Below are 22,386 nucleotides of genomic sequence, written 5' to 3'. Positions count from 1 at the left end.
CTCCTTTCAATCCCTTTCCAAAGGTACCACCCAATCCCGAGTTCTCATTATCTTACAGTTGTATTAATTTCCTGAGCCTCCGTCTATCTCCAGCTGTCTTCCCTGTATAATTATAAGATAAATTTATTCTAATTTACAACACAGTTGCCTGAGATGTTCCTAAAGCCACGTTCCATTTCTGTGTATCTACACCCACAGTGAGTACGGCTCAATCAGACGCCAGTCAAGGTCGTCAGGCTCTTTAATGCTCCCACCATACCTCTTAATTCTCTTTCAAGTGACAAAAGTAGCAACATTTATTATGCATGTACAGTCGTAATACCCAACAGATGTCACCTGAAGGTCTTTGCATGTATTACCCAGCTAATCCTCACAGCCACTTAGGAGAGAGGTGTGACTCTGAATTGTATTTGCAGGTAGAAAGGGAGACTGGCTGCTGCTGGCCAGGGATCTGAGCCAGCATGGGGGGGGGGACCTCCACCAACTCCAGAGCGTCATGAGCCATCCAGCGGTTGCATGTGGGTCACGGCACTTGGAAGCCTAGTGGATAGAAACATCTGGTGTCTGTGGACATTTTCTCTGGTCAATTGCCCAGGGATAATGTGAATTTCTATCCTGCTCCGCCAAGGCCCACACAGCACGTGAGATGGGTGTGACCTGTCAAGATGTCAATCAACCTGCTGACCTCAAGACATCAGGAAGAAAGACTCTGCCCTTAAACCTTATGCCTGCCTCTGATGTATTCCCTTAAATAAATCACCACAGCCATCTTTTCTCTGTCTAGTTCCAGAACCCATATGGACTAGATCTATCAGGGGCATCGCTTCTGTAAATACATTTCTGGCCATTTGTGTTTTGTTATTCACTAACTATTTGAGACTTTAGGTTTTAGGTGGCTTACATACTCCTGGGCAGGAAGAGGAATCCCCCAATGAGACTCTGGCCATCGCCCCTGTTAGCAGAGCAGAGCACAGTGCTGGCCCTGGCCATGTGGTCACCATGCTCTCCCACCCGACGTGGAAGCCGGCGCTCCCCTTGGGTGTGTTCCTGGAGTCACTTCCTCTCCTACCCAACTACAGAATCATCTCCAGAAAAGCAGGGGGTCAGGCTCATCGCATGCTCACTCACCCCAACACCTGCCCAGGGAAACTCCTTTCAAATGGAACCATTTAAAAAAAAATGAACAGGGTCTCCATCTATGTTATTAATGCTTATAAAGAACATTTCTCTCATTTTTCAATTATTCTTATAGTACCTAGAAAAGTTGTGGCCATACAGCAGGCAGTTAAAATAATGAGGCCTTCTCAGGAATCTGAATATGGTACTGGTGAAATATTGAGCCATGCATTAACCTCATACCAAATCCTCCAGAATTTAAATGCCCTTAATTTCCAACTTTTATGATTTCATATTTCACAACTGGGCACCTTCAATCACCCAGCAGCTGCTGCCTATTAATTGAAGGCACATAGTCCAATGGACATCGCTATGTGAAATTCTGATCTTCCCAGGATGGCTCTTAGCACACGTGAGCTGGACGCCCTGAAACAAACAGGCGTCTGAATGGAATGGGAACTGAAAGGCCATCCTTCCAAATCTAGAAGCCGTCCTCTTCCTTAGTAAGAGGAAGAGGACCCACTGCCTCCTGCTGCCCCCCCCCCCCCGGGCTGCTAGAGAAGCCACACAGGGCTTGGCTGCGGTGCCCTGGAGGGCTGGAGCACTTCTCAAGGTGGAGGGGCCTGGCTCCGGTTCTAAAGGCTCGGCATAAATCCACCCACTAACCGTCATGTTTCCTAACAGATGATCCAAGCAGTTGATTGTAGGGAGGTCCAGAAAGAGTGAACTGCCCTCAGCACAAGTCCACCACTGCCACCTGGACATGGTCAGCACCTGGACACTTCGTCAGACAGCACCCACAATGGGCTCCTTTTACTCTCATGCCCTAGCACTGAAAATCCATAGGAAAGAAGTTTAAAATAATAAGTCTATTTAGCAACCAACTAAATTAGCTTCTGTGACAACCAAGTAGCTGCAAGGAAAGGGCTAGGCTGACGCTGTGGTCTGCCTGTCACTTGAAAGTCCCCAAAGGTTCATGTACTGGGAGCAGGGTCCCTTGAAGAGGTGAGGCCTAGAGGAAGGTGGGAGGATGCCACCCAGCCTCAGAAGGGGTAACGCAGCTCTCAGGGGACCCTGGTAAGCACCCTTGACAGTGCGCTGCTATAAGCAACCCAAGCCCATCTCCTGAATCCCTCTGCCTTCCTGTCCTGCCATGTGGCCTCTTCTGCATCTGCTGCTGCCATTGGAGTGCCCTGGCCATGAGTGCCTCACTAGAAGCAGATACAAGGGCAATCTGGTCTTGAACATTCGACCTCTAAAACTGTGAGCCAAATAAACCTCTCTTCTGTATAAGTCTTTATAAAACCCATCCTCAGTTATGTCTTTACTGTAACAGAAAAGAGTCTAATGCAGCTAAGTGATCACAAATTAATAGGCATTCCCATTTTATGGTTGTTTTTTTGTGCAAATGCATAAGGCATATTTGAAATTTATGCTTTGACTGAAGGCTACACTTTTGGGCATAAGGTGGATAGAAGAGAAAAATCTTGGTCCTCAAGACAGACTTATGAAATTCTTAATAAGCACAGCTTAATAACTAACAACAATTAATCATCAATTAATAGATTGTATAGTTATCTTCTGCATGTTCTAGGCATATTTTTAGAGGTCTCTGGGTGATCCAAAAAAAAAGCTGTTATTTCCTGTGGATTACTAAGAGAAGATAAAGTCAAACTCTTGACAAATCAACACCTAAATCAAAATGCCTTCAAGACCTGAGTTCTAGAAGGCCAGGGGAGTGTGGGCAACATTAACTAAAACTGGGAATGGAAGAAGAAATTGTGGTGGGGAAAGACTGAGGTAGACATTCAACTATGGACCTGTTAAGTCATAAAGTAAGGCACAGAGAGAGACAAATGGGGCCGGGGCTGGGCTCAGGGGTGCAGCGCTCGCCTAGCGAGATGAGGCCCTGGGCTTGATCAGCACCACCTGAAGATGAAACAGAGGTACTGCGTCCACCTACAACTAAAATATATACTTTTTTCAAAAAATAAAAGTAGAAAAATGCTGAGTCTGTAGAACCCCTGCAGCAGCCGCTGGCCCTGCCCTTGACCCCAGGCAGAGAACTCAGGAGACAGCACAGCAAGGGTCTGAACAGCATCCGAGACCACCTGCCTTGTGGGATTACGGCTCAGCTATCTTCACCATCAGAAATCAGCCTGGGGACAGTATGACGCGACAGATCCTGCCTGGTCCTCGGCTCAGGTCGCCCTGACACAGCAATCTCTTCTCTGAGACTCGGCTTCCTCCTCATCTGTAAGTGGGGAGAATATCCCACTGACTTCCGGTGGCTACTGGGAGGATCAAGGAGGGACACACAAAGCTTGGATGAGTCGGGCTTGCCTGCAAGGTGCCAGATGACGCTGACATCCGCAGTCACCTCTAGCAGAAGGTCCTGTGAGCAGGAGTAAGACGGGAGACCCCCGAAAGCAGAGACTGTGGAGAAACCTGCATCCCCACCTGGGCCTCCTCTCCCCCTCCTCGCCTTCCCGCTCTCCGTCTGTGTCTGACTCTGTGTGTGTGTGTGTGTGTGTGTGTGTGTGCGTGTGTCTGCGTCTTTTGAGTGGTATAACTCAAAGTTGCTTCAACAACAGTGAAGGAAAATTTAAATTTTCTCTTTAGGGAGAACAGAGTTATTGAACACACTCTAGACAGATGCAGTTTATTAAACTGACAAGTCGTAACTAAAATATCCCCAATTCCCTGGAGGGAACAAGGAAGCATCAGAGATATGCAAAGTGCACTTACAAGTGTGATATCTACAAAGTGTAAAAACATCTGCACTTTCAGGGACACGCGACAAACCTCAGCGTGAATGACACCAGGCAAGTCCTCTGGAGCAGGCCCCTGGTCCCTTACCTCCGCAAGCCAATGCCGACTCAGTGAGTGGAAACATGGGGTGAAGAGGAACGAGTCACACAGACACAATCTGAAGAGTTTAAGCAACAATTTAGGTGGAGGCTGCTTCTTCTTAGACAATATAGAGTTTCCACTTTCTCTGGAGCATAAACGTGTTGACTGTGGTAGTGGCTTAACTCTAAATGAAAACATCACTGAATCCTTTCCTCTGGACACATTTCTACAAGAAGCAAAGCCCATGCGTGCTGGGGAGGGGAGGGTGCCTTGGGGACAGGGCTTGGGGACAGGGCTTGACTTCCCAGCACAGTCGACTTCCCCACTACAGGGGGCCCACACAGAGCAATGGGGCAAATGGTGCCCCACGGGTGCTCCCCAGGCAGGAGAGTCAAAGGGGTGTGAGTGTGTGTGTGTGTGTGTGTGCGCGCGCCCATCATTGCTCACCTAGGCCAAGTCCATGAATACAGGGACAGGATATTTGGTCCTCCCCACCTTGGTGTGCAGGAGGCCTAACCCCAATGCAATGGCCTTAGGTGGGACCTTGGGAGGCAATCAGAATTCAATGAGGTCAAAGGTGGTTTTCCTGTGCTGGGATTAGGGCCCTTAAAGAAGAGGAAGAGGTTCCAGAGCTTCCTCTCACCCCGTGAGGCCACGGCAAGAAGGAGCCGCGTCAACCCAGCCGCCCTGACCTGGGTCATTCCAGCCTTCAGAAGACGAGAAAGGAGTGTGTGCAGAAAGCCACTCAGTCGGTGACATTTTGTAAGACACCCTCCGAGGTCAGCCCCCTGACTGCACACCATCGTCACGCAGTTCCGTCAAACAGCTGTTAGAAATCCCCACTCTGCGGAGCCTCAAGCCCCTCACCACCTGATGCCGATGCCGACCCTCCCTACGGCGGGGCGCTGCTGCCCTGGTAACGGGATCTACCCTTGCCAGCTCTTCCTCACGGCCGGCAGTGGAAGAGGTACACGGGACACCTCCCTGGGGACGTCCTTCTCCAACACCTTCAGAAACTTATTTTATTGTCATCAAGAGCGAAGGAGCAAGATGTCACCGCCACGTCCAGAGGTCTTCTCTCTGAGCATGGCTGCCACCCACACGGCTACCACCAATGTTGCTGCCACCCTGCGGTCGCCTGGGGTCTTCTCTCTGGGTGCCACTGATGCCACCCCAACACCACTGGCCCAACACCACTGTCACTGAAACCGCTGCTGCCCCCAGGGGTCACCTGGGTGACACTGCCCCACAGTTGTAGCTACAGCCACTGCTGCTCCTGTCCCACTTGAGCTGCCACCAACCCCCACACTATCACTGCCACCACCGCCCAGCGGTCTGCCTGCTGCCAGGGAGACTCCAGGTTTGGTTGCACACGGCTGCATTCATCTTGGGATGCTGGCCAGGGTCTAGGGGCCAGGGGGCCAGCAGATTTGCCACCACAGTCACCTCTGTCTGTGGGACTCTGGGACTCTGGCCAGCACCTGGAGGTCCAGGGTGGGGGTGCCTGAGGGTCTGGCTGCACCTGGGTCTTCCTGCTGAGAGTGCTGGTGGCCCCCGTCTTGCTGCTGCCCCTCGGGGTTGCTCCTTGTGTGGGCATGCCCCTGGTGGTCTCTGCAAGCTGGAGCAGCCCTGGGATCTTGGGACTGCAGTATGGCCAAGCCTGGGGTAGCTGAGGCCCAGGTTGGTAGGAAAGTGCCTGGTCTGCAAGGGCTGATCCGGGCCTGGCGGTCCTGTGAGACGTCAGGCCAGGGCTGAGAAACTTTTGAACGTTGACAGAGACGGTTCGATTTTCCACAAGATTTATTTCATTTTATTTTTTTATTCTCTAACATCTGTACCATATTTGGAACAAGGTGTTTTTTATGTATCAGTGTTTGGAGGACAGTGATATATAAATGGTGTTTTGCAGTTTTGTTGTATTCTTATATTTTTAATTTTTTCTTTGTTTATATTCTTCCTCTCTCTTGTCTGTTTTCCTGGATTCTCCTTCCACCTTTCTCCAACCAATAGCCAATCTCTGTCGTTTCCTCTTCTACTCTTCCCGTGAATTTATGCTTCTAGCCTCTCTCCTACTCCCTCTTCATCATCGTGTACTACACTACTGCTGTTCTCATGTCCACCGTTTGAAATTGTGAACCATTTCAGCAAATTTTCTGTTTATACTGTAGACAGCTATTGGACTCATCATTTTGGTGTATTGCGAGAAAGCACTAGATGCCTTGGTGGGCTCTATTAGTTGAGGGCTATATACTGTTTACACTGGGTGCTGCTGATATTGTGTCACCCTTAAAGGGAGGTACCAGAAACCTTCAGGGACAACACAAGTCTAAGGGTAGAACCTGTGCTGCCTCAGATCTACACCCCTAGATGGGAAAACACACAAACAACATGAAAAAACAAGAGAACAAAACTCCCCAAACAAACCCAGATGCCCCCATGACAGAATCCACTGACAACACAGTAGGAAAAAAGTCCAAGAAAGAGTTTAGATTGTACATAGTTAAACTGATCTGCAAAGTAAAGGATGGTATAAAGAGAGGCAGGCCCAGCGGCCGGCTGGCGTGGTAGACACATCGCCCCAATTGGAGGAGGGGCGGAGCAGAGCCGCCTCCCACGCTTGCAAGGTAGGCAGACCTGCAACCGACCAGCGGAGCAGGCCCAGCGGCCTGCCGGCGTGGTAGACACATCGCCCCAATTGGAGGAAGGTCCCAGATGCCGCCCACAAGGTAGGCAGACCGCGCGTCCCAAAGAAGGGGCCCGGTGGCATGCCGGCCTAGTTGAAAGATCACCCCAATTGGAGGAGGGGCACAGCCGCTGCCTGCGCCTGCAAGGTAGGCAGACCTGCAACCTGGAGAACAGGCCCAGCAGCCCGCCAGCATCGTAGACAGATCATCCCTATTGGAGGAGGGGCCCAGCCGTTGCCCGCAAGGTAGGCAGATGACGCGACCTGGAGAAGGGGCCCAGCGGCCCGCCGGCAAGATAGACAGATCACCTCAATTGGAGGAGGAGCACAGCCACTGCCCGCCCCTGCAAGGGAGACTTTGCAACTATATAAGAGCAATATAAATATATAGGGGGGAAACTCAATAACACAACAGTTTCACCAAGCAGAAAGAAATGAGAGCAGTATGAAAAGACAAGGAAAGAAACGACCACAAGCAATGCAGGTCAAATCAATGTTAGAAGAGATAATATCTGCAGCAGATGGAATGTCAGATAAAGAATTCAGGATATACATGCTTCAGATGATCTGGAGTCTCAAGTAAGACAGTAGACAGCAAAATCAGACAATGAAAGATCACTTCGACAATGAATTACATAAAAAAATCCAAGAAGCAAAAGATCAACTATATAGGGAGATAGAGGTTATAAAAAACAAACAAACAGAAATCCTAGAAATGCAGGAAGCAATAAACCAACTTAAAAACTCAAATGAGAATACTACCAGCAGAGTAGAACACTTAGAAGATAGAACATCAGACAATGAAGACAAAGTATTTCAACTTGAAAAGAACATAGACAGCTCAGCGAGACTGTTAAGAAACCATGAGCAGAACATCCAAGAAATATGGGATAACATAAGGAGACCAAACTTAAGAGTCATTGGGATACAGGAAGGTATAGAGGTCCAAACCAAAGGAATGAGCAATCTGTTCAATGAAATAATACGAGAAAACTTCCCAGACTTGAACAATGAGACAGAATCCCAAATCCTAGAAGCCGACAGGACGCCGAATGTGCAAAATCATAAGAGATCCACATCTAGACACATTATAATGAAGATGCCCAACATACAGAATGAGGAGAGAATTCTAAAAGCTTCAAGAGAAAGGAAGCAGATTACATTTAGGGGTAAACCAATCAGGATAACAGCTGATCTTTCAACACATACTCTGAAATCTAGAAGATCCTGGAACAACATATTTCAAACACTGAAAGAAAATGGGTTCCAACCAAGAATTGTGTATCCAGCGAAATTAAGCTTCAGGATGGAAGAGGAAATTAAAACCTTCAAGATAACAAAAGTTAAAAGAATCTGCAGCTAGAAAACCATCTCTTCAAAACATCCTTGGCAAAACAGTACAGGAAGAGGAAATGGAAAATAACAATGAAAACCAACAGTGGAAGGTAGTACAGTAAAGGGAAAAATAATCAAAGAGGAAAAACAAACCATGTTAAGTAACATAAATAAACAAATATGGCTGGAAGAACAATCCATATCTCAATAATAACCCTAAATGTTAATGGCTTAAACTCACCAATTAAGAGACACAGGCTAGTAGAATGGATCAAAAAAAAAAAGATCCAACAATATGCTGCCTACAGGAGACACATCTGATAGGAAAAGACATACATAGACTGAAGGTGAAAGGTTGGGAAAAATCATATCACTCATATGGACTTCGGAAACAAGCAGGAGTGTCCATACTCATATCAAATAAAATAGATTTCAAGTCAAAGTTAATCAAAAGGGATAAAGAGGGACACTACATACTGCTCAAGGGAACCATACACCAACAAGACATAACAATCATAAATATATATGCTCCAAACAATGGTGCAGCTATGTTCATCAAACAAACTCTTCTCAAGTTCAAGAGTCTAACAGACCACCATACAATAATTATGGGAGACTTTAACACACCTCTCTCACCACTGGACAGATCTTCCAAACAAAAGTTGAATAAAGAAACTACAGAACTCAATAACACAATTAATAACCTAGACTTAATTGACATATATAGAATATACCACCCAACATCAAGCAGTTACACTTTTTTCTCAGCAGCACATGGATCCTTCTCAAAAATAGATCATATATTATGTCACAGGGCAACTCTTAGACATTATAAAGGAGTAGAGATAATACCATGCATCTTATCTGATCATAATGGAATGAAACTGGAAATCAACGATAAAAGAAGGAAGGAAAAATCATGCATCACTTGGAGAATGAACAATAGGTTACTGAATGATCAATGGGTTATAGAAGACATCAAGGAGGAAATTAAAAAATTCTTAGAGATAAATGAAAACACAGACACAACATATCGGAATCTATGGGACACAATGAAAGCAGTTCTAAGAGGAAAATTCATTGCCTGGAGTTCATTCCTTTAAAAAAGAAAAAACCAACAAATAAATGATCTCACACTTCATCTCAAAATCCTAGAAAAAGAAGAGCAAATCAACAGCAAAAGAAGTAGAAGGCAAGAAATAATTAAAATCAGAGCTGAAATTAATGAAATCGAAACAAAAGAAACAATTGAAAAAATTGACAAAACTAAAAGTTGGTTCTTTGAAAAAATAAATAAGATCGACAGACCCTTAGCCATGCTAACGAAGAGAAGAAGAGAGAGAACTCAAATTACTAGCATACGGGATGAAAAAGGCAATATCACAACAGACACTTCAGAAATACAGAAGATAATTAGAAATTATTTTGAATCCTTATACTCCAATAAAATAAAGATAGTGAAGGCATCGATAAATTTCTTAAGTCATATGATCTACCCAGATTGAGTCAGGAGGATATAGACAACCTAAACAGACCAATATCAATCGAGGAAATAGAAGAAGCCATCAAAAGACTACCAACTAAAAGAAGCCCAGGACCGGATGGGTATACAGCAGAGTTTTACAAAACCTTTAAAGAATAACTAATACCAATACTTTTCAAGCTATTCCAGGAAATAGAGAAAGAGGGAGAACTTCCAAATTCATTCTACGAGGCCAACATCACACTGATTCCTAAACCAGACAAAGACACTTCAAAGAAAGAAAATTACAGACCAATATCTCTAATGAATCTAGATGCAAAAATCCTCAATAAAATTCTGGCGAATCGGATACAAAAACATATCAAAAAAATTGTGCACCATGATCAAGTAGGATTCATCCCTGGGATGCAAGGCTGGTTCAATATACGGAAATCAATAAATGTTATTGACCACATCAATAGACTTAAAGATAAGAACCATATGATCATATCAATAGATGCAGAAAAAGCATTCAACAAAGTACAGCATCCCTTCATGTTCAAAACTCTAGAAAAACTAGGGATAACAGGAACATACCTCAATATTGTAAAAGCAATCTATGCTAAGCCTCAGGCTAGCATCATTCTGAATGGAGAAAAATTGAAGGCATTCCCTCTGAAATCTGGAACAAGACAGGGAGGCCCTCTCTCAACACTTCTGTTCAACATAGTTCTCGAAACACTGGCAGAGCAATTAGACAGATGAAAGAAATTACAGGCATAAAAATAGGAAAAGAAGAACTTAAATTATCACTATTTGCAGATGATATGATTCTATACCTAGCAGACCCAAAAGGGTCTACAAAGAAACTATTAGAGCTAATGAATGAATTCAGCAAAGTGGCAGGATATAAAATCAACACGCATAAATCAAAGGCATTCCTGTATATCAGCGACAAATCCTCTGAAATGGCAATGAGGACAACCACTCCATTCACAATATCTTCAAAAAAAATAAAATAAAATACTTGGGAATCAATCTAACAAAAGAGGTGAAAGACTTATACAATGAAAACTACAGAACCCTAAAGAGAGAAATACAAGAAGATCTTAGAAGATGGAAAAATATACCCTGTTCATGGATAGGCAGAACCAACATCATCAAAATGGCGATATTACCAAAAGTTCTCTATAGGTTTAATGCAATGCCAATCAAAATCCCAACGGCATTTCTTGTAGAAATAGATAAAGCAATCATGAAATTCATATGGAAAAATAAAAGACCCAGAATAGCAAAAACAACTCTAAGCAGGAAGTGTGAATCAGGCGGTATAGCGATACCAGACTTCAAACTATACTACAGAGCAATAGTAACAAAAACAGCATGGTACTGGTACCAAAACAGGCAGGTGGATCAATGGTACAGAATAGAGGACACAGAAACCAATCCACAAAACTACAACTATCTTATATTTGATAAAGGGGCTAAAAGCATGCAATGGAGGAAGGATAGCATCTTCAACAAATGGTGCTGGGAAAACTGGAAATCCATATGCAACAAAATGAAACTGAATCCCTTTCTCTCCCCATGCACCAAAGTTAACTCAAAATGGATCAAGGAGCTTGATATCAAATCAGAGACACGGTGTCTGATAGAAGAAAAAGTTGGCTACGATCTACATATGGTGGGGGTCGGGCTCCAAATTCCTCAATAGGACACCCATAGCACAAGAATTTATAACTAGAATCAACAAATGGGACTTACTCAAACTAAAAAGTTTTTTTCTCAGCAAAAGAAACAATAAGAGAGGTAAATAGGGAGCCTACATCCTGGGAACAAATCTTTACTCCTCACACTTCAGATAGAGCCCTAATATCCAGAGTATACAAAGTTCTCAAAAAATTAAACAATAAGATAACAAATAACCCAATCAACAAATGGGCCAAGGACCTGAACAGACACTTCTCAGAGGAGGACATACAATCAATCAACAAGTACATGAAAAAATGCTCACCATCTCTAGCAGTCAGAGAAATGCAAATCAAAACCACCCTAAGATACCATCTCACTCCAGTAAGATTGGCAGCCATTAGGAAGTCAAACAACAACAAGTGCTGGCGAGGATGTGGGGAAAAGGGTACACTTGTACATTGCTGGTGGGACTGCAAATTGGTGCGTCCAATTTGGAAAGCAGTATGGAGATTTCTTGGAAAGCTGGGAATGGAACCACCATTTGACCCAGCTATTCCCTTTCTCGGTCTATTCCCTAAAGACCCAAAAAGAGCATACTACAGGGACACTGCTACATCGATGTTCATAGCAGCACAATTCACAATAGCAAGACTGTGGAACCAACCTAGATGTCCTTCAGTAGACGAATGGATAAAAAAAAAAAATGTGGCATTTATACACAATGGAGTATTACTCTGCATAAAAAAATGACAAAATCATAGAATTTGCAGGGAAATGGATGGCATTAGAGCAGATTATGCTAAGTGAAGCTAGCCAATCCCTAAAAAACAAATGCCAAATGTCTTCTTTGATATAAGGAGAGTAACTAAGAACAGAGTAGGGAGGAAGAGCATGAGAAGAAGATTAACATTAAACAGGGATGAGAGGTGGGAGGGAAAGGGAGAGAGAAGGGAAATTGCATGGAAATGGAAGGAGACCCTCAGGGTTATACAAAATTGCATACAAGAGGAAGTGAGGGGAAAGGGAAGAAAATAAGGGGGAGAAATGAATTACAGTAGAGGGGGTAGAGAGAGAAGAGGGGAGGGGAGGGGCGGGGAGGGGAGAGGGGATAGCAGAGGATAGGAAAGGCAGCAGAATACAACAGACACTAGTATGGCAATATGTAAATCAGTGGATGTGTAACCAATGTGATTCTGCAATCTGTATATGGGGTAAAAATGGGAGTTCATAACCCACTTGAATCAAAGTGTGAAATATGATATGTCAAGAACTATGTAATGTTTTGAACAACCAACAATAAACATTTTTAAAAAAAGAAGGAATTCAGAGAAAATGAAAGTGAAAGATCACTTAAGTAAAGAATTAGCAATTAAAAAAAAAACAGGCAGAAATCCTTGAAATGAAGAAACCAAATTATAAATTCAATGAAAAGAATCACCAACAGACTAGACCTCGTGGAAGACAGAATCTCAGGCAATGAAGAAAAGACATATAATCTTGAGAATAAAGTTGACCATGCAAAGATGGTAAGAATCCATGAACAGAGACTCCAAGAATTATGTGATAACAGGAAAAGACCAAACTTCAGAGTTGCAGGATAGATGAAGAAGCAGAGATTCAAACCAAAGAAATGTAAAATCTTTTCAATAAAATAATATCAGAAAATTTTCCAAACCTAAAGAATGAAATGGAAAAATCAAATACAAGAGGCTTATAGAACCCCAAATGTACAAAACTACAGCAGTCAAACACAAAAGCATATTATAGTGAGAATCACTAAAATACAGAATAAGGATAAAATCTTAAAGGCTGTGAGAGAAAAAAACAAATTACATATAGGGATCTCTATATATACGTATATAGATCTCAACTGATTTCTCAAAACTAGGAGATCCAAGGATAATATATTTCAAGCTCTGAAAGAAAATGGATGCCAACCAAGAATTTCTATCCTCATATCAGATAAAGAGGGTCTTAAGCCAAAGTTAATCAGAAGGGACAAAAACAGACATTTCATACTGCTTAAGTGAGTCACACATTAACAAGTCATAACAATGATAAAAATTTATGACCCAAACAATGGAGCATCTATACACATCAAACAAACCCTTCTCAATTTCAAGAATCAAATAGATTGCAACCCAATAATACTAGTTGACTTTAACACACCTCTCTCACTACTGGACAGATCTTCAAAAACAAAACCTAAATAAGGAAATTATAGAACTTAATAATACGATCAATAACTTAGACTTAACAGACATATATACAATACTTCACCCATCGATGATTGAATACATTTTCTTATCAGCAGCATACAGCTCCTTCTCTAAAATAGATGATATCTTATGCCACAAAGCAACTCTTAGTAAATTTAAAAAAAAACAGAGATAATACCCTGAATTTATCAGATCACAATGGAATGAAATTAGAAATCAATGATAAACTAAAAAATAGAAGATAATCTATTAAAGGGAGACTAAATGATACAGTATTGCATGATGAATGGACAGTAGAAGAGTCAAGGAAGAAATAAAAAAATTTTAGAAGTAAATGAGAACACTGATAAAACCTATCAAAATCTCTGGGACACTATGAAGGCAGTGCTAAGAGGAAAGATTATTGCATTAAACTCATTCATTAGAAGAATAAAAAGTCAACAAATAAATGACATAATGTTATATCTTAAAGCCCTAGGAAAGGAAGAACAAATCAATATCAAAAGCAATAGAAAACAGGAAATCATTAAAATCAGAGCTGAAATCAATAAAATTGAAACAAAACAAACAATTGAAAACTTGACAAAATAAAAAGTCGTTTTTTTGAAAAAATAAATAAAATAGATAAACCCCTAGCCATGTTAACGAAGAGAAAGAGAGAAAACTCAAATTGCTAGAATACATGATAGAAAAGGAGATACCACAACAGACACATCTGAAATACAGAAGATAATTAGAAATTACTTTGAATATTTATACTCCAATAAAATAGAAAATATCAAAGACATCAACTAATTTCTAGAGACATATGACCTACCTAAACTGAATGAGGAGGCCACACATGATTTAAACAGATCAATTTCAAATAATGAAACAGAAAATGCCATCAAAGGTCTACCAACCAGGAAAAAGCCCAGGACCAGATGGATTCTCCGGTGAGTTCTACAAGACCTTCAAAGAAGAATTAACACCAATACTCCTCAAAGTATTCCATGAAATAGAAAAGGTGGAACCCTTCCAAAACTCATTCTATGAGGCTAGTTTCCTTCTAACCAAAACCAGACAAAGACACATCAAGGAAAGAAAACTTCAGACCAATACCCCTATGAACACAGATGCAAAAATTCTAGCAAATCACACACAACAACATACTAAAAAGATAGTGCACCACGATCAAGAGGGGTTCATCCCAGGGATGCAGAGTTGGTTCATCGTACAGAACTCAATAAACACATCAGTAGACTTAAAAACAAGACCATATGTCATCTCAATAGATGCAGAGAAAGCATTTGACAAAATACAGCACCCCTTCATGTTCCAAACACTAGAAAAACTAGGGATAGTGGAGACATATCTCAACATCAAGAAGCTACATATGCTAAATCCAAGGCCAGAATAATTCTAAACAGAGAAAAATTGAAAGCCTTTGCTCTAGAAACTGGAAAAAGACAAGGACGTCCTCTTTCACCACTTTTATTTAACGTCATCCTTGAAACTCTAGCCCGAGCAATCAGACAGAAGAAAGAAATTCAAGGGATACAAATAGGTAAAGAAGAACTCAAACTATCACTATTTGCCAATGACAGGAGTCTATATTTAGAAGATCCAAAATATTCCATCAGAAAACATATAGAACTAATAAATAAATTCAGCAAAATAGCAAGATATAAAATCAACAGATATAAATCAAACACATTCCTATACATCAGAGATTAATCCACTGAAAGAGAAAGTAGGAAAACTACCCCATTCACAATAGCCCCCCCCAAAATAAAATTCTTTGGAATCAATCTGACAAAAGAGGTGAAACACCTCTACAGTGAAAACTACAGAACACTAAAGAAAGAAACTGAGGAAGACCTTAGAATATGGAAAGATCTCCCATGCTCTTGGATAGGCAGAATCAATATTGACAAAATGGCTATACTACCAAAACTGCTATACAGATTCAATGCACTTCCTATTAAAATCCCAATGACGTTCTTAATAGAACTAGAAAAAGCAATAATGGAATTAATTTGGAAAAATAAGAGACCCCAAGTAACCAAAGCAATCCTTAGCAAGAAGAATGAAGCAGGAGTCATCCCAATACCAGACCTTAAACTATACTACAGAGCTATAGTAACAAAGACAGCATGGTATTGGCACCAAAACAGACCAATGGTACAGAACAGAAGATACAGAGACAAACTCCCATAAATATGGTTATCTCATACTAGTCAAAGGTGCCAAAAACATTCACTGGAGAAAAGACAGCCTATTCAACAAATGGTGCTGGGAAAAATGGAAATCTACATGAAACAAAATGAAATTAAACCTCTATCTCTCACCTTGCATGAAGTTCAACTTAAAGTGGATCAAAGACTTAGGCACTACAACAGAGACCCTGGGCCTAATAGAAGAAAAGTAGGTGCAAATGGTCATCATGTCAGCCTGGGATCTGACTTCCTTAACAAGACCCCTAAAGCACAAGTAATAAAATCAAGAAGCAATAGAAGGGAGGGAACTAAAAAGCTTCTTCTCAGCAAAAGAAATAATCAATAATTGAAGAGAGAGCCTATAGATTGGGAGAAAATCTTTACCACATACACCTCAGATAAAGCATTAATCTCTAGGATATAAAAATAACTCAAAAAAATTTAACACCAAAAACCAAATAACCCAATCAATAAATGGGCTAAGGAACTGAACAGACCCTTCACAGAATAAGAAATACAACTGACCAACAAATATATGAAAAAATGTTCAACATCTCTAGCAATTAAAGAAATGCAAATCAAAACTATAACATTTCATCTCACTCCAGTCAGAATGGAAATCATCAAGAATACAGGCAACAATAAATGTTGAGGATGTGGGGGAAAAGGTACACTCATACATTGCTGATGGGACTGCAAATTGGTGCAATCACTATGGGAAGCAGTATGGAGATTCCTCAGAAAACTCAGAATGAAACCACCATTTGACCCAGCTATCCCAACCCAAAGGACTTAAAATCAGCCTACTATTGGGATGTGGCCAAGTCAATGTTTATAGAGTGCAGGAGACAGGTGTAGGGAGGTCTGGAGCAGTGCGGGTGCCGAGCGAGCCGGTGAGGACCTGGGGTGCACCTGTGAGGACCTGGGGTGCACCACACCTGCTGCCTGCTGCCCCCTCACCTTGATTACTTTACACCAAGGGACGTGGGACTCCACTATCAGCTTGTTCTCTCCATTGTTACTCACAAGCTCACAAAAACCCACTTCTTCAGTGAGACCCAACTTAAAACTCAACATGGATTATTCAAATGAAAATTATTCTTTGCTTCTCTTGAATTGAAAAATCAAACCCGACGGCGTGTTCAAGTTCACACCTTCATACCAACATCCATGAACACCCTGCTCCACATACTGCGCTCATTCCTTTGCTACATTTGGTTGGCGAGCCTTTGCCAGGCACGCGCAGTCACCAGGAGAGTCTACCTTGGCAAGAAATACTGAATGTCTACTGAGAAGCTCGTGTCGAACCTCACCAAAATGGCACCTCAGTACCCATGTGGAATGATGTCTGTGACGGCAACCCAAGGACAAACTGTGTCAGGAAAGCTATAGGATTATAGGATTATAGGATTCGGGTAGGAAGATGATGCCAGACCCTTTTTGAAACCACTGAGTCACGCTGATCTTCCTTTTCAGTTTGTATTTTTATATCCCATTTCTCCTGTAAGTCCTTCCATACTGCATCTCTCTGCCCGTGTATCTCACACTCGGACCCTTTCTCCTCTTTCCTTACCCTGCAGCTCCTGGGCTCCATCCCCATCTTAGTGGACAGTCCTGGTTCTCCCACCAGATTCACCAGGAGGAGCTGCCTTGGGCCGCCCCCCACCCACCCTGACCCTGTCTCCCAGCATCTCTGAAAACTGCCCACTTCAGGCTGATCCAGTCAGACCCCAAGGTGGGGCCTAGACACGGAGAGTAAAAGTAGAGCTCTCTAGAGGACCGGCCAAGCGGCCAGGGCTGGGGCCACCAGGATGCCTGTCCCAGCCGAAGCCACACGGGCCACGTGGGACCAGGTCTGGTGGGGTCTGCGTGCACGTGGGCCCGCTGCAGCCTCGCAGCTCTCGTACTCCAGGTCATCCGCATCCGTCCCTCTCAGATGAACTGTGTTCTCAGCGCACACCTGAACCAACCCTGACCTCTCCTCCTCCCACTCTGTCTTTCCATTTCTCTCATCTTCACAGAAAGCCCCGTGAAAGAGCCCTTGCGTTTTCCAGGTCCATTTCCATTTCCCCACTCTGGCTCCCAGCCCTGGAGGTGTCACACCTTCCCAGTGATTCACCTGAACTAACCACCTCCATCCACCTGGGCGGCAGCAGCTGGCCTAACTGACCCATCCCTCCTCCTTGGAAGCTCCCCATCACTGACCCAAGAAAGCACCTGACCTCATTTTCCTCCTTTCTTCCCGGTGTCTGTGGTTCTGCCGCGTTTCAGGGAATTCTTGGTACTGGGATCCTCAGCTCTCAGCCTTGGGTTCAAATCGTATCTGAGTTTGTTCCCTGGGTGAGTGGACCTGCTCCCTGGCTTTCCGTACCATCTCTGGGCTCAGGAGCCTCGGCTCTCGATCCCCAGCCAGTGAGGCGCTGCCTGCCGCTCTCAACCTGGGCTCCCAGAGGAATCCCGACTTGTCAGTGCCTTCCATCCTTCTAGTTGTTCAGGCCAAAATAACTGACACTGTCTTTTTTTTTGTGTGTGTGTGTGTGGCACTAGGGATTGAACTCAGGGACACTGAACCACCGAGCCACATCCCCACCCCTGTTTTGTATTTTATTTAGAGACAGGGTCTCACTGAGTTCCCTAACAGCCTCGCTTTTGCTGAGGCTGGTTTTGAACTTGTGATCCTCCTGCCTCAGCCTCCCAAACCACTGGGATTACAGGTGTGCACCACTGCGCCTGGCCCCTGGCACTCTTTAAGCCCATTATTCCTACAGTGAGCAGGACTCTGGCTCCCAAGTCGTGCCCTATGGAATGCACTGAATTTTCTGGGGAAAGCAAATTATAGTTACTAAAGAATGACCTGAAAGCAATGAGAAGATGCTGGACTGTCCATGTGAGCCAGTGTCCTCACACGGGGCCCTAAAAATGGATGAGGCTGGCAGAAGAGCTGGTCAGAAAGCTGCAAGGTGGGAAAGGAAAAGGGCGGAATGCAAAGCAGGAAGGAGCCGGATCCACCTCGGCTGCAGTGACCACGGCAGAGCAGGCTGGGGTCAGTTAAGGCCGTGGCCTTGGAAGCTGAAGTGGCAGGAGCAGGTCTGAGGACACCCTGCCTTCTTCCCAGGGAGACCCGTGCCTGGCTTCTGGCCCACACAACTGTGGGGGACACACGTGCGCCCTGTTCAATGCCCAGACTTGGGTGATCTTCCTGGAGGCAATAGAAAATCAATACCTCCCTGCAGCCAGTCATCCAGCACTTCCCGCCTGCTCTCTCCTCAGAGACCCCGTTAGCTCCCCTCCGGGCTGAGCCACGCTCTCGCCTCCTGCCAGCTCTCTGCTCCTGGCCTCAAAGTCTTGGTCCACCCCACACGGACCCGCTGACCCGTTAACTCTGAGGTGGCATTCAGTCTCTTTGTCCCCAACATCCAGTGGTGTCAGAGCCCCCTGCACACAAGAGCCAGGGCCCTCTGCATGCACCTCCCCACTCCTCCAGGCCAGTGCCCTCCTCCTGTCCCTGCTCACCCACTTGGCCCCTCTACACTGGTGGTCTTGCTGCCCCTCCAACGCCCAGCAGGCGCTCACCCCAGACGTCTGCATGATCGGCTCTGGTGTCCTCAGGGCGGCGTCCCCATGTCCACAGCACCTGCCTGGCTGTGGTTACCTCCACCACGCCGACGGCACAGCCCAGTGGCCCAGGTTGTGGGTGCCTCCCTCACAGATGCCCTTCCAGGGTACAGCACGTACTGGGCAAGCTGACACTCTCTTCCCTGGACTGTCACCTTGGGGTGTCCTTCACCTTGTTCCCACGGCAACAGCTCTGCTCACTCTCCTCCCAGTGAAGTGACTGCTTCCCGTGGGGGGACCTGCTTCAGTTCTGATCCCACCCTTCAGTCATCCGTACATCTCAACAGCCCTGACGGACCTTCACCAACAGCCACCTGCGGGGTAGCCATGTCTTTCTAGGAGCCTGCCGATACTGGACCTCTGGGCAAACCACAGGAGGGCAGGAGGGACAACAGCACTAAACCAGACCCTGTGTGTCCCCATCACCTCACGCCTCGCAAGCGTGCCTTAGGGGACCCCCTCCTCACTTCCTGCTCCTTCCAGACAGGCCTCCCCTGGGCTCCAGGTCTGCACAGCTGCTGGCCGCTGCCCGTGCAGTCTGCTCTTTTTCCCTCCTCTCGAGCCTTCAGGATCTAAGCAAGCGTCAAGGTCACAGCCTCAGCAACCAGGTTCTCGGAGGAGCTCGGCCCAGCGGACGCAGCCCACCAGCCTCCCCCTCACGGTCACCCAGCAGCCGTGTCCTCTGTTTCCAGGTTTATCATTCTCTCTCATCTAGACTGGAAAATTTAGAGGGCGGGGTCCACACCTCTTCCTGCTCTGTGAGCACCAAGGTGACAGCACAGTTCTGCCAACAGCAGCTGCTTACAAGGGTGAGTTCAGGTGGTCTGACAGGACAGTCCCCAGACGTCACCATATAAACGTACACCAGCTGCCCACAGGGCTCCGAGTCCATCACTTGGCTACTCAGTTTCTTTAACCTTAACTTAGATGTCATTTCCCAATGCCTGCAGATATTTTGCACAGGAGACTTTAGAACTTTACAATTTTTTGTTTCCTTAGTTCGAGGTCAACGTAGGGCTTAAGCGTAAAGACCCGCATCCTAGTGTTGGCCGGGAAACCCCTGTGGCCAGGCAGGACGGCTGCCCCAGCCTCTTCCCCCACTCTCCCGGAAGGAACGGCAAAGGCAGGAGGGAACAGGTGTCCAGGAGACACTGTCCCTGCCCTCAGCCTGCTTATGGACTCCGAGGGGAGGTGTCAGTTAAGTGAAGAGCCACAGGGGAGCAGAGAACCCCAGGCGGGGAGGCGGAGAGCCTGACAGCCTCCCAGAGGAGGAGGGCAGAGCCCGAGCTCAGGGCTCAGGGAACTGGTCTGGATGATCCTGCAGGTCCTGCCAGGCCACCCCCTTCAGAGTCCTGCTACTCCACTCCACTGTGCTTTATACACAGCAGAGCTCTCCAGGACTCTACTGAACCAGCAAGCCCACACCCAATCATGAAAAAAATACTCGAGCCTCATCATAGTTATTACTGTATATGACATGCTGCTTTCTTAGACACAGATTCACAGTCCCTGTGTGACAGCCTTGGAACCACATAGGCTATTAGATTCATGATTTTTCCATATTGAACAAGTTAAAAAACATAACTAGGTCAGGGAAAGTTCTGCCACTAAATGAGCTACATAAAAATAAAAATTGGTTTCAGAGCTTTGTGAGTTTCAGACTGCGCTCAATGCATTGTGAAGAGCACCTACGTTAATCCAACGGCTGGTGTTAGAGCCAACCAAGGTGAATCAATTTATGTTTGTTTCTTCAAGGCCTTCCTCGCCCAGACGCAGAGCTCAAACAGTTCCCTCACACGAGAACCCGGGCGAGAAGGTTCTAACCAGAAACAAGATTCATGCACAGGAATCTGGGAAAAGCCCTCCGTCTATGAAGACAGCTGAGATTCAGACTGGACAGCCTTAGAAACGTGTGGCACCAGGAGCCAGACAAATTCAGCGCAGCCCGGGTTGAAATGAACACAGCTGGCAGCTTCGCGATACTGGACCTCTGGGCAGACCACAGAGGGCAGGAGGGACAACAGCACTGAACTAACAAAAACACACAGGCCCCGGGACAGAACATAAGATCAGAAATCAGCCCTTACTAGAGACCTGGTCCTCCATGCAGGACCCCATCAGACCTGGGGAAGGGCGGTGTCTGAACTGCAGGTGGGGAAACTGGATCCCCATACTGGGAAGACAGAAGCTCCACCCCTCCCACCTGCCCAAAAGGCAATGAACCTGGATCAAAGACCTGAACTTTAAACTCCTAGAAGACAGGGGAACCTGCTCTGATGAATTCTGGATAAGGTGACTATTACGTCCTGAGAGTTTTGAGAGAACTGACTTTACTAACCTATCTATCATGTAGGAGCTGACCACCAGTGAATTTCACAGTCAGAATCATCAAAGGAAGCAATTTCATAAATAAAAATTTCATTAACAATCTGAATGAATGATTTGGAAAGAAATCACTTGCTTTTCAGATAGCTCTAAAAAAGCAAAATTCAACGATTCCACGTTTTTCATCTTTTGGGGATACTTGCGACTCTTGATAAATGTTCTTTGGACAGAGCGATTTTTTTCCCCCTTGAATATTTCAGACAGTGAAAAGAAAGCATGCTCCAATATTTAAAGAGGGTTTTTATCTCCCATCCTCCACCCAGACCCAACAAGAACCCACCATGAGAAACCCACCACAGGGGAAGCCTCACCCCACGCCACGCACCTTCTTTGTCGTTGTGGTGGATGATGGCGTCCTGGATCATGTCGGCGAGGTTGAAATGCACTTTCTGGTGCTTCCCATGCCTCAGCCTCCGCAGGAACCCTTCCTGCTTCTGCAAGGCCTTCTCGCGCTCATAGTAGGCTTTGATCTGCTCACAGCGCATGCGCTTCACCAGACGCTGCCGCTGGCCCAGGGGAAGGGACTCCAGCAGGCACTGGTCAATTTCCATCTCATGGGATCGAAACACGTTACATAGCTGAAAGCAACCTGGAACAGACGGAAGGCGGGAGTCACTCGACCTGCTCTCGGGTGGTGCTCCAGGGCACACCTGACTTCAAACCACCCAGGGCACAAGCACAAACTAGTTCAGTTCTCTGTGCTTGACATGCACACACAAAGTCCTCTTTACAAATGGGAGTCACAAGCAGAGCCGATGTCTTACTCAGCTGGTGACATGGTGACAATCCCATCACAGAATTAGACATAGATAGGTTGGTTCAATAATC

General features: G+C 45.1%; 1 protein-coding gene across 1 annotated transcript in view; it reads right to left on the bottom strand.

Moving 5' to 3' along the window:
- Myo16 (myosin XVI) overlaps nt 1-22,139 on the bottom strand; it is a 403,324-nt gene extending 381,185 nt beyond the window's left edge. Inside the window, exon 1 of the mRNA XM_027938777.3 lies at nt 21,884-22,139. Coding sequence (XP_027794578.3) covers nt 21,884-22,109 — 226 coding nt within the window. The 5' untranslated portion in view covers nt 22,110-22,139. The remainder of the gene's footprint in view (nt 1-21,883) is intronic.
- Between the last annotated feature and the right edge of the window lie 247 nt (nt 22,140-22,386).

Source organism: Marmota flaviventris, chromosome 4 (assembly GCF_047511675.1).
Source record: "Marmota flaviventris isolate mMarFla1 chromosome 4, mMarFla1.hap1, whole genome shotgun sequence".
Taxonomy (NCBI): Eukaryota; Metazoa; Chordata; class Mammalia; order Rodentia; family Sciuridae; genus Marmota; species Marmota flaviventris.
Note: the sequence above shows the minus strand (reverse complement) of the source record. Positions and strands in the feature narration are given on the sequence as shown.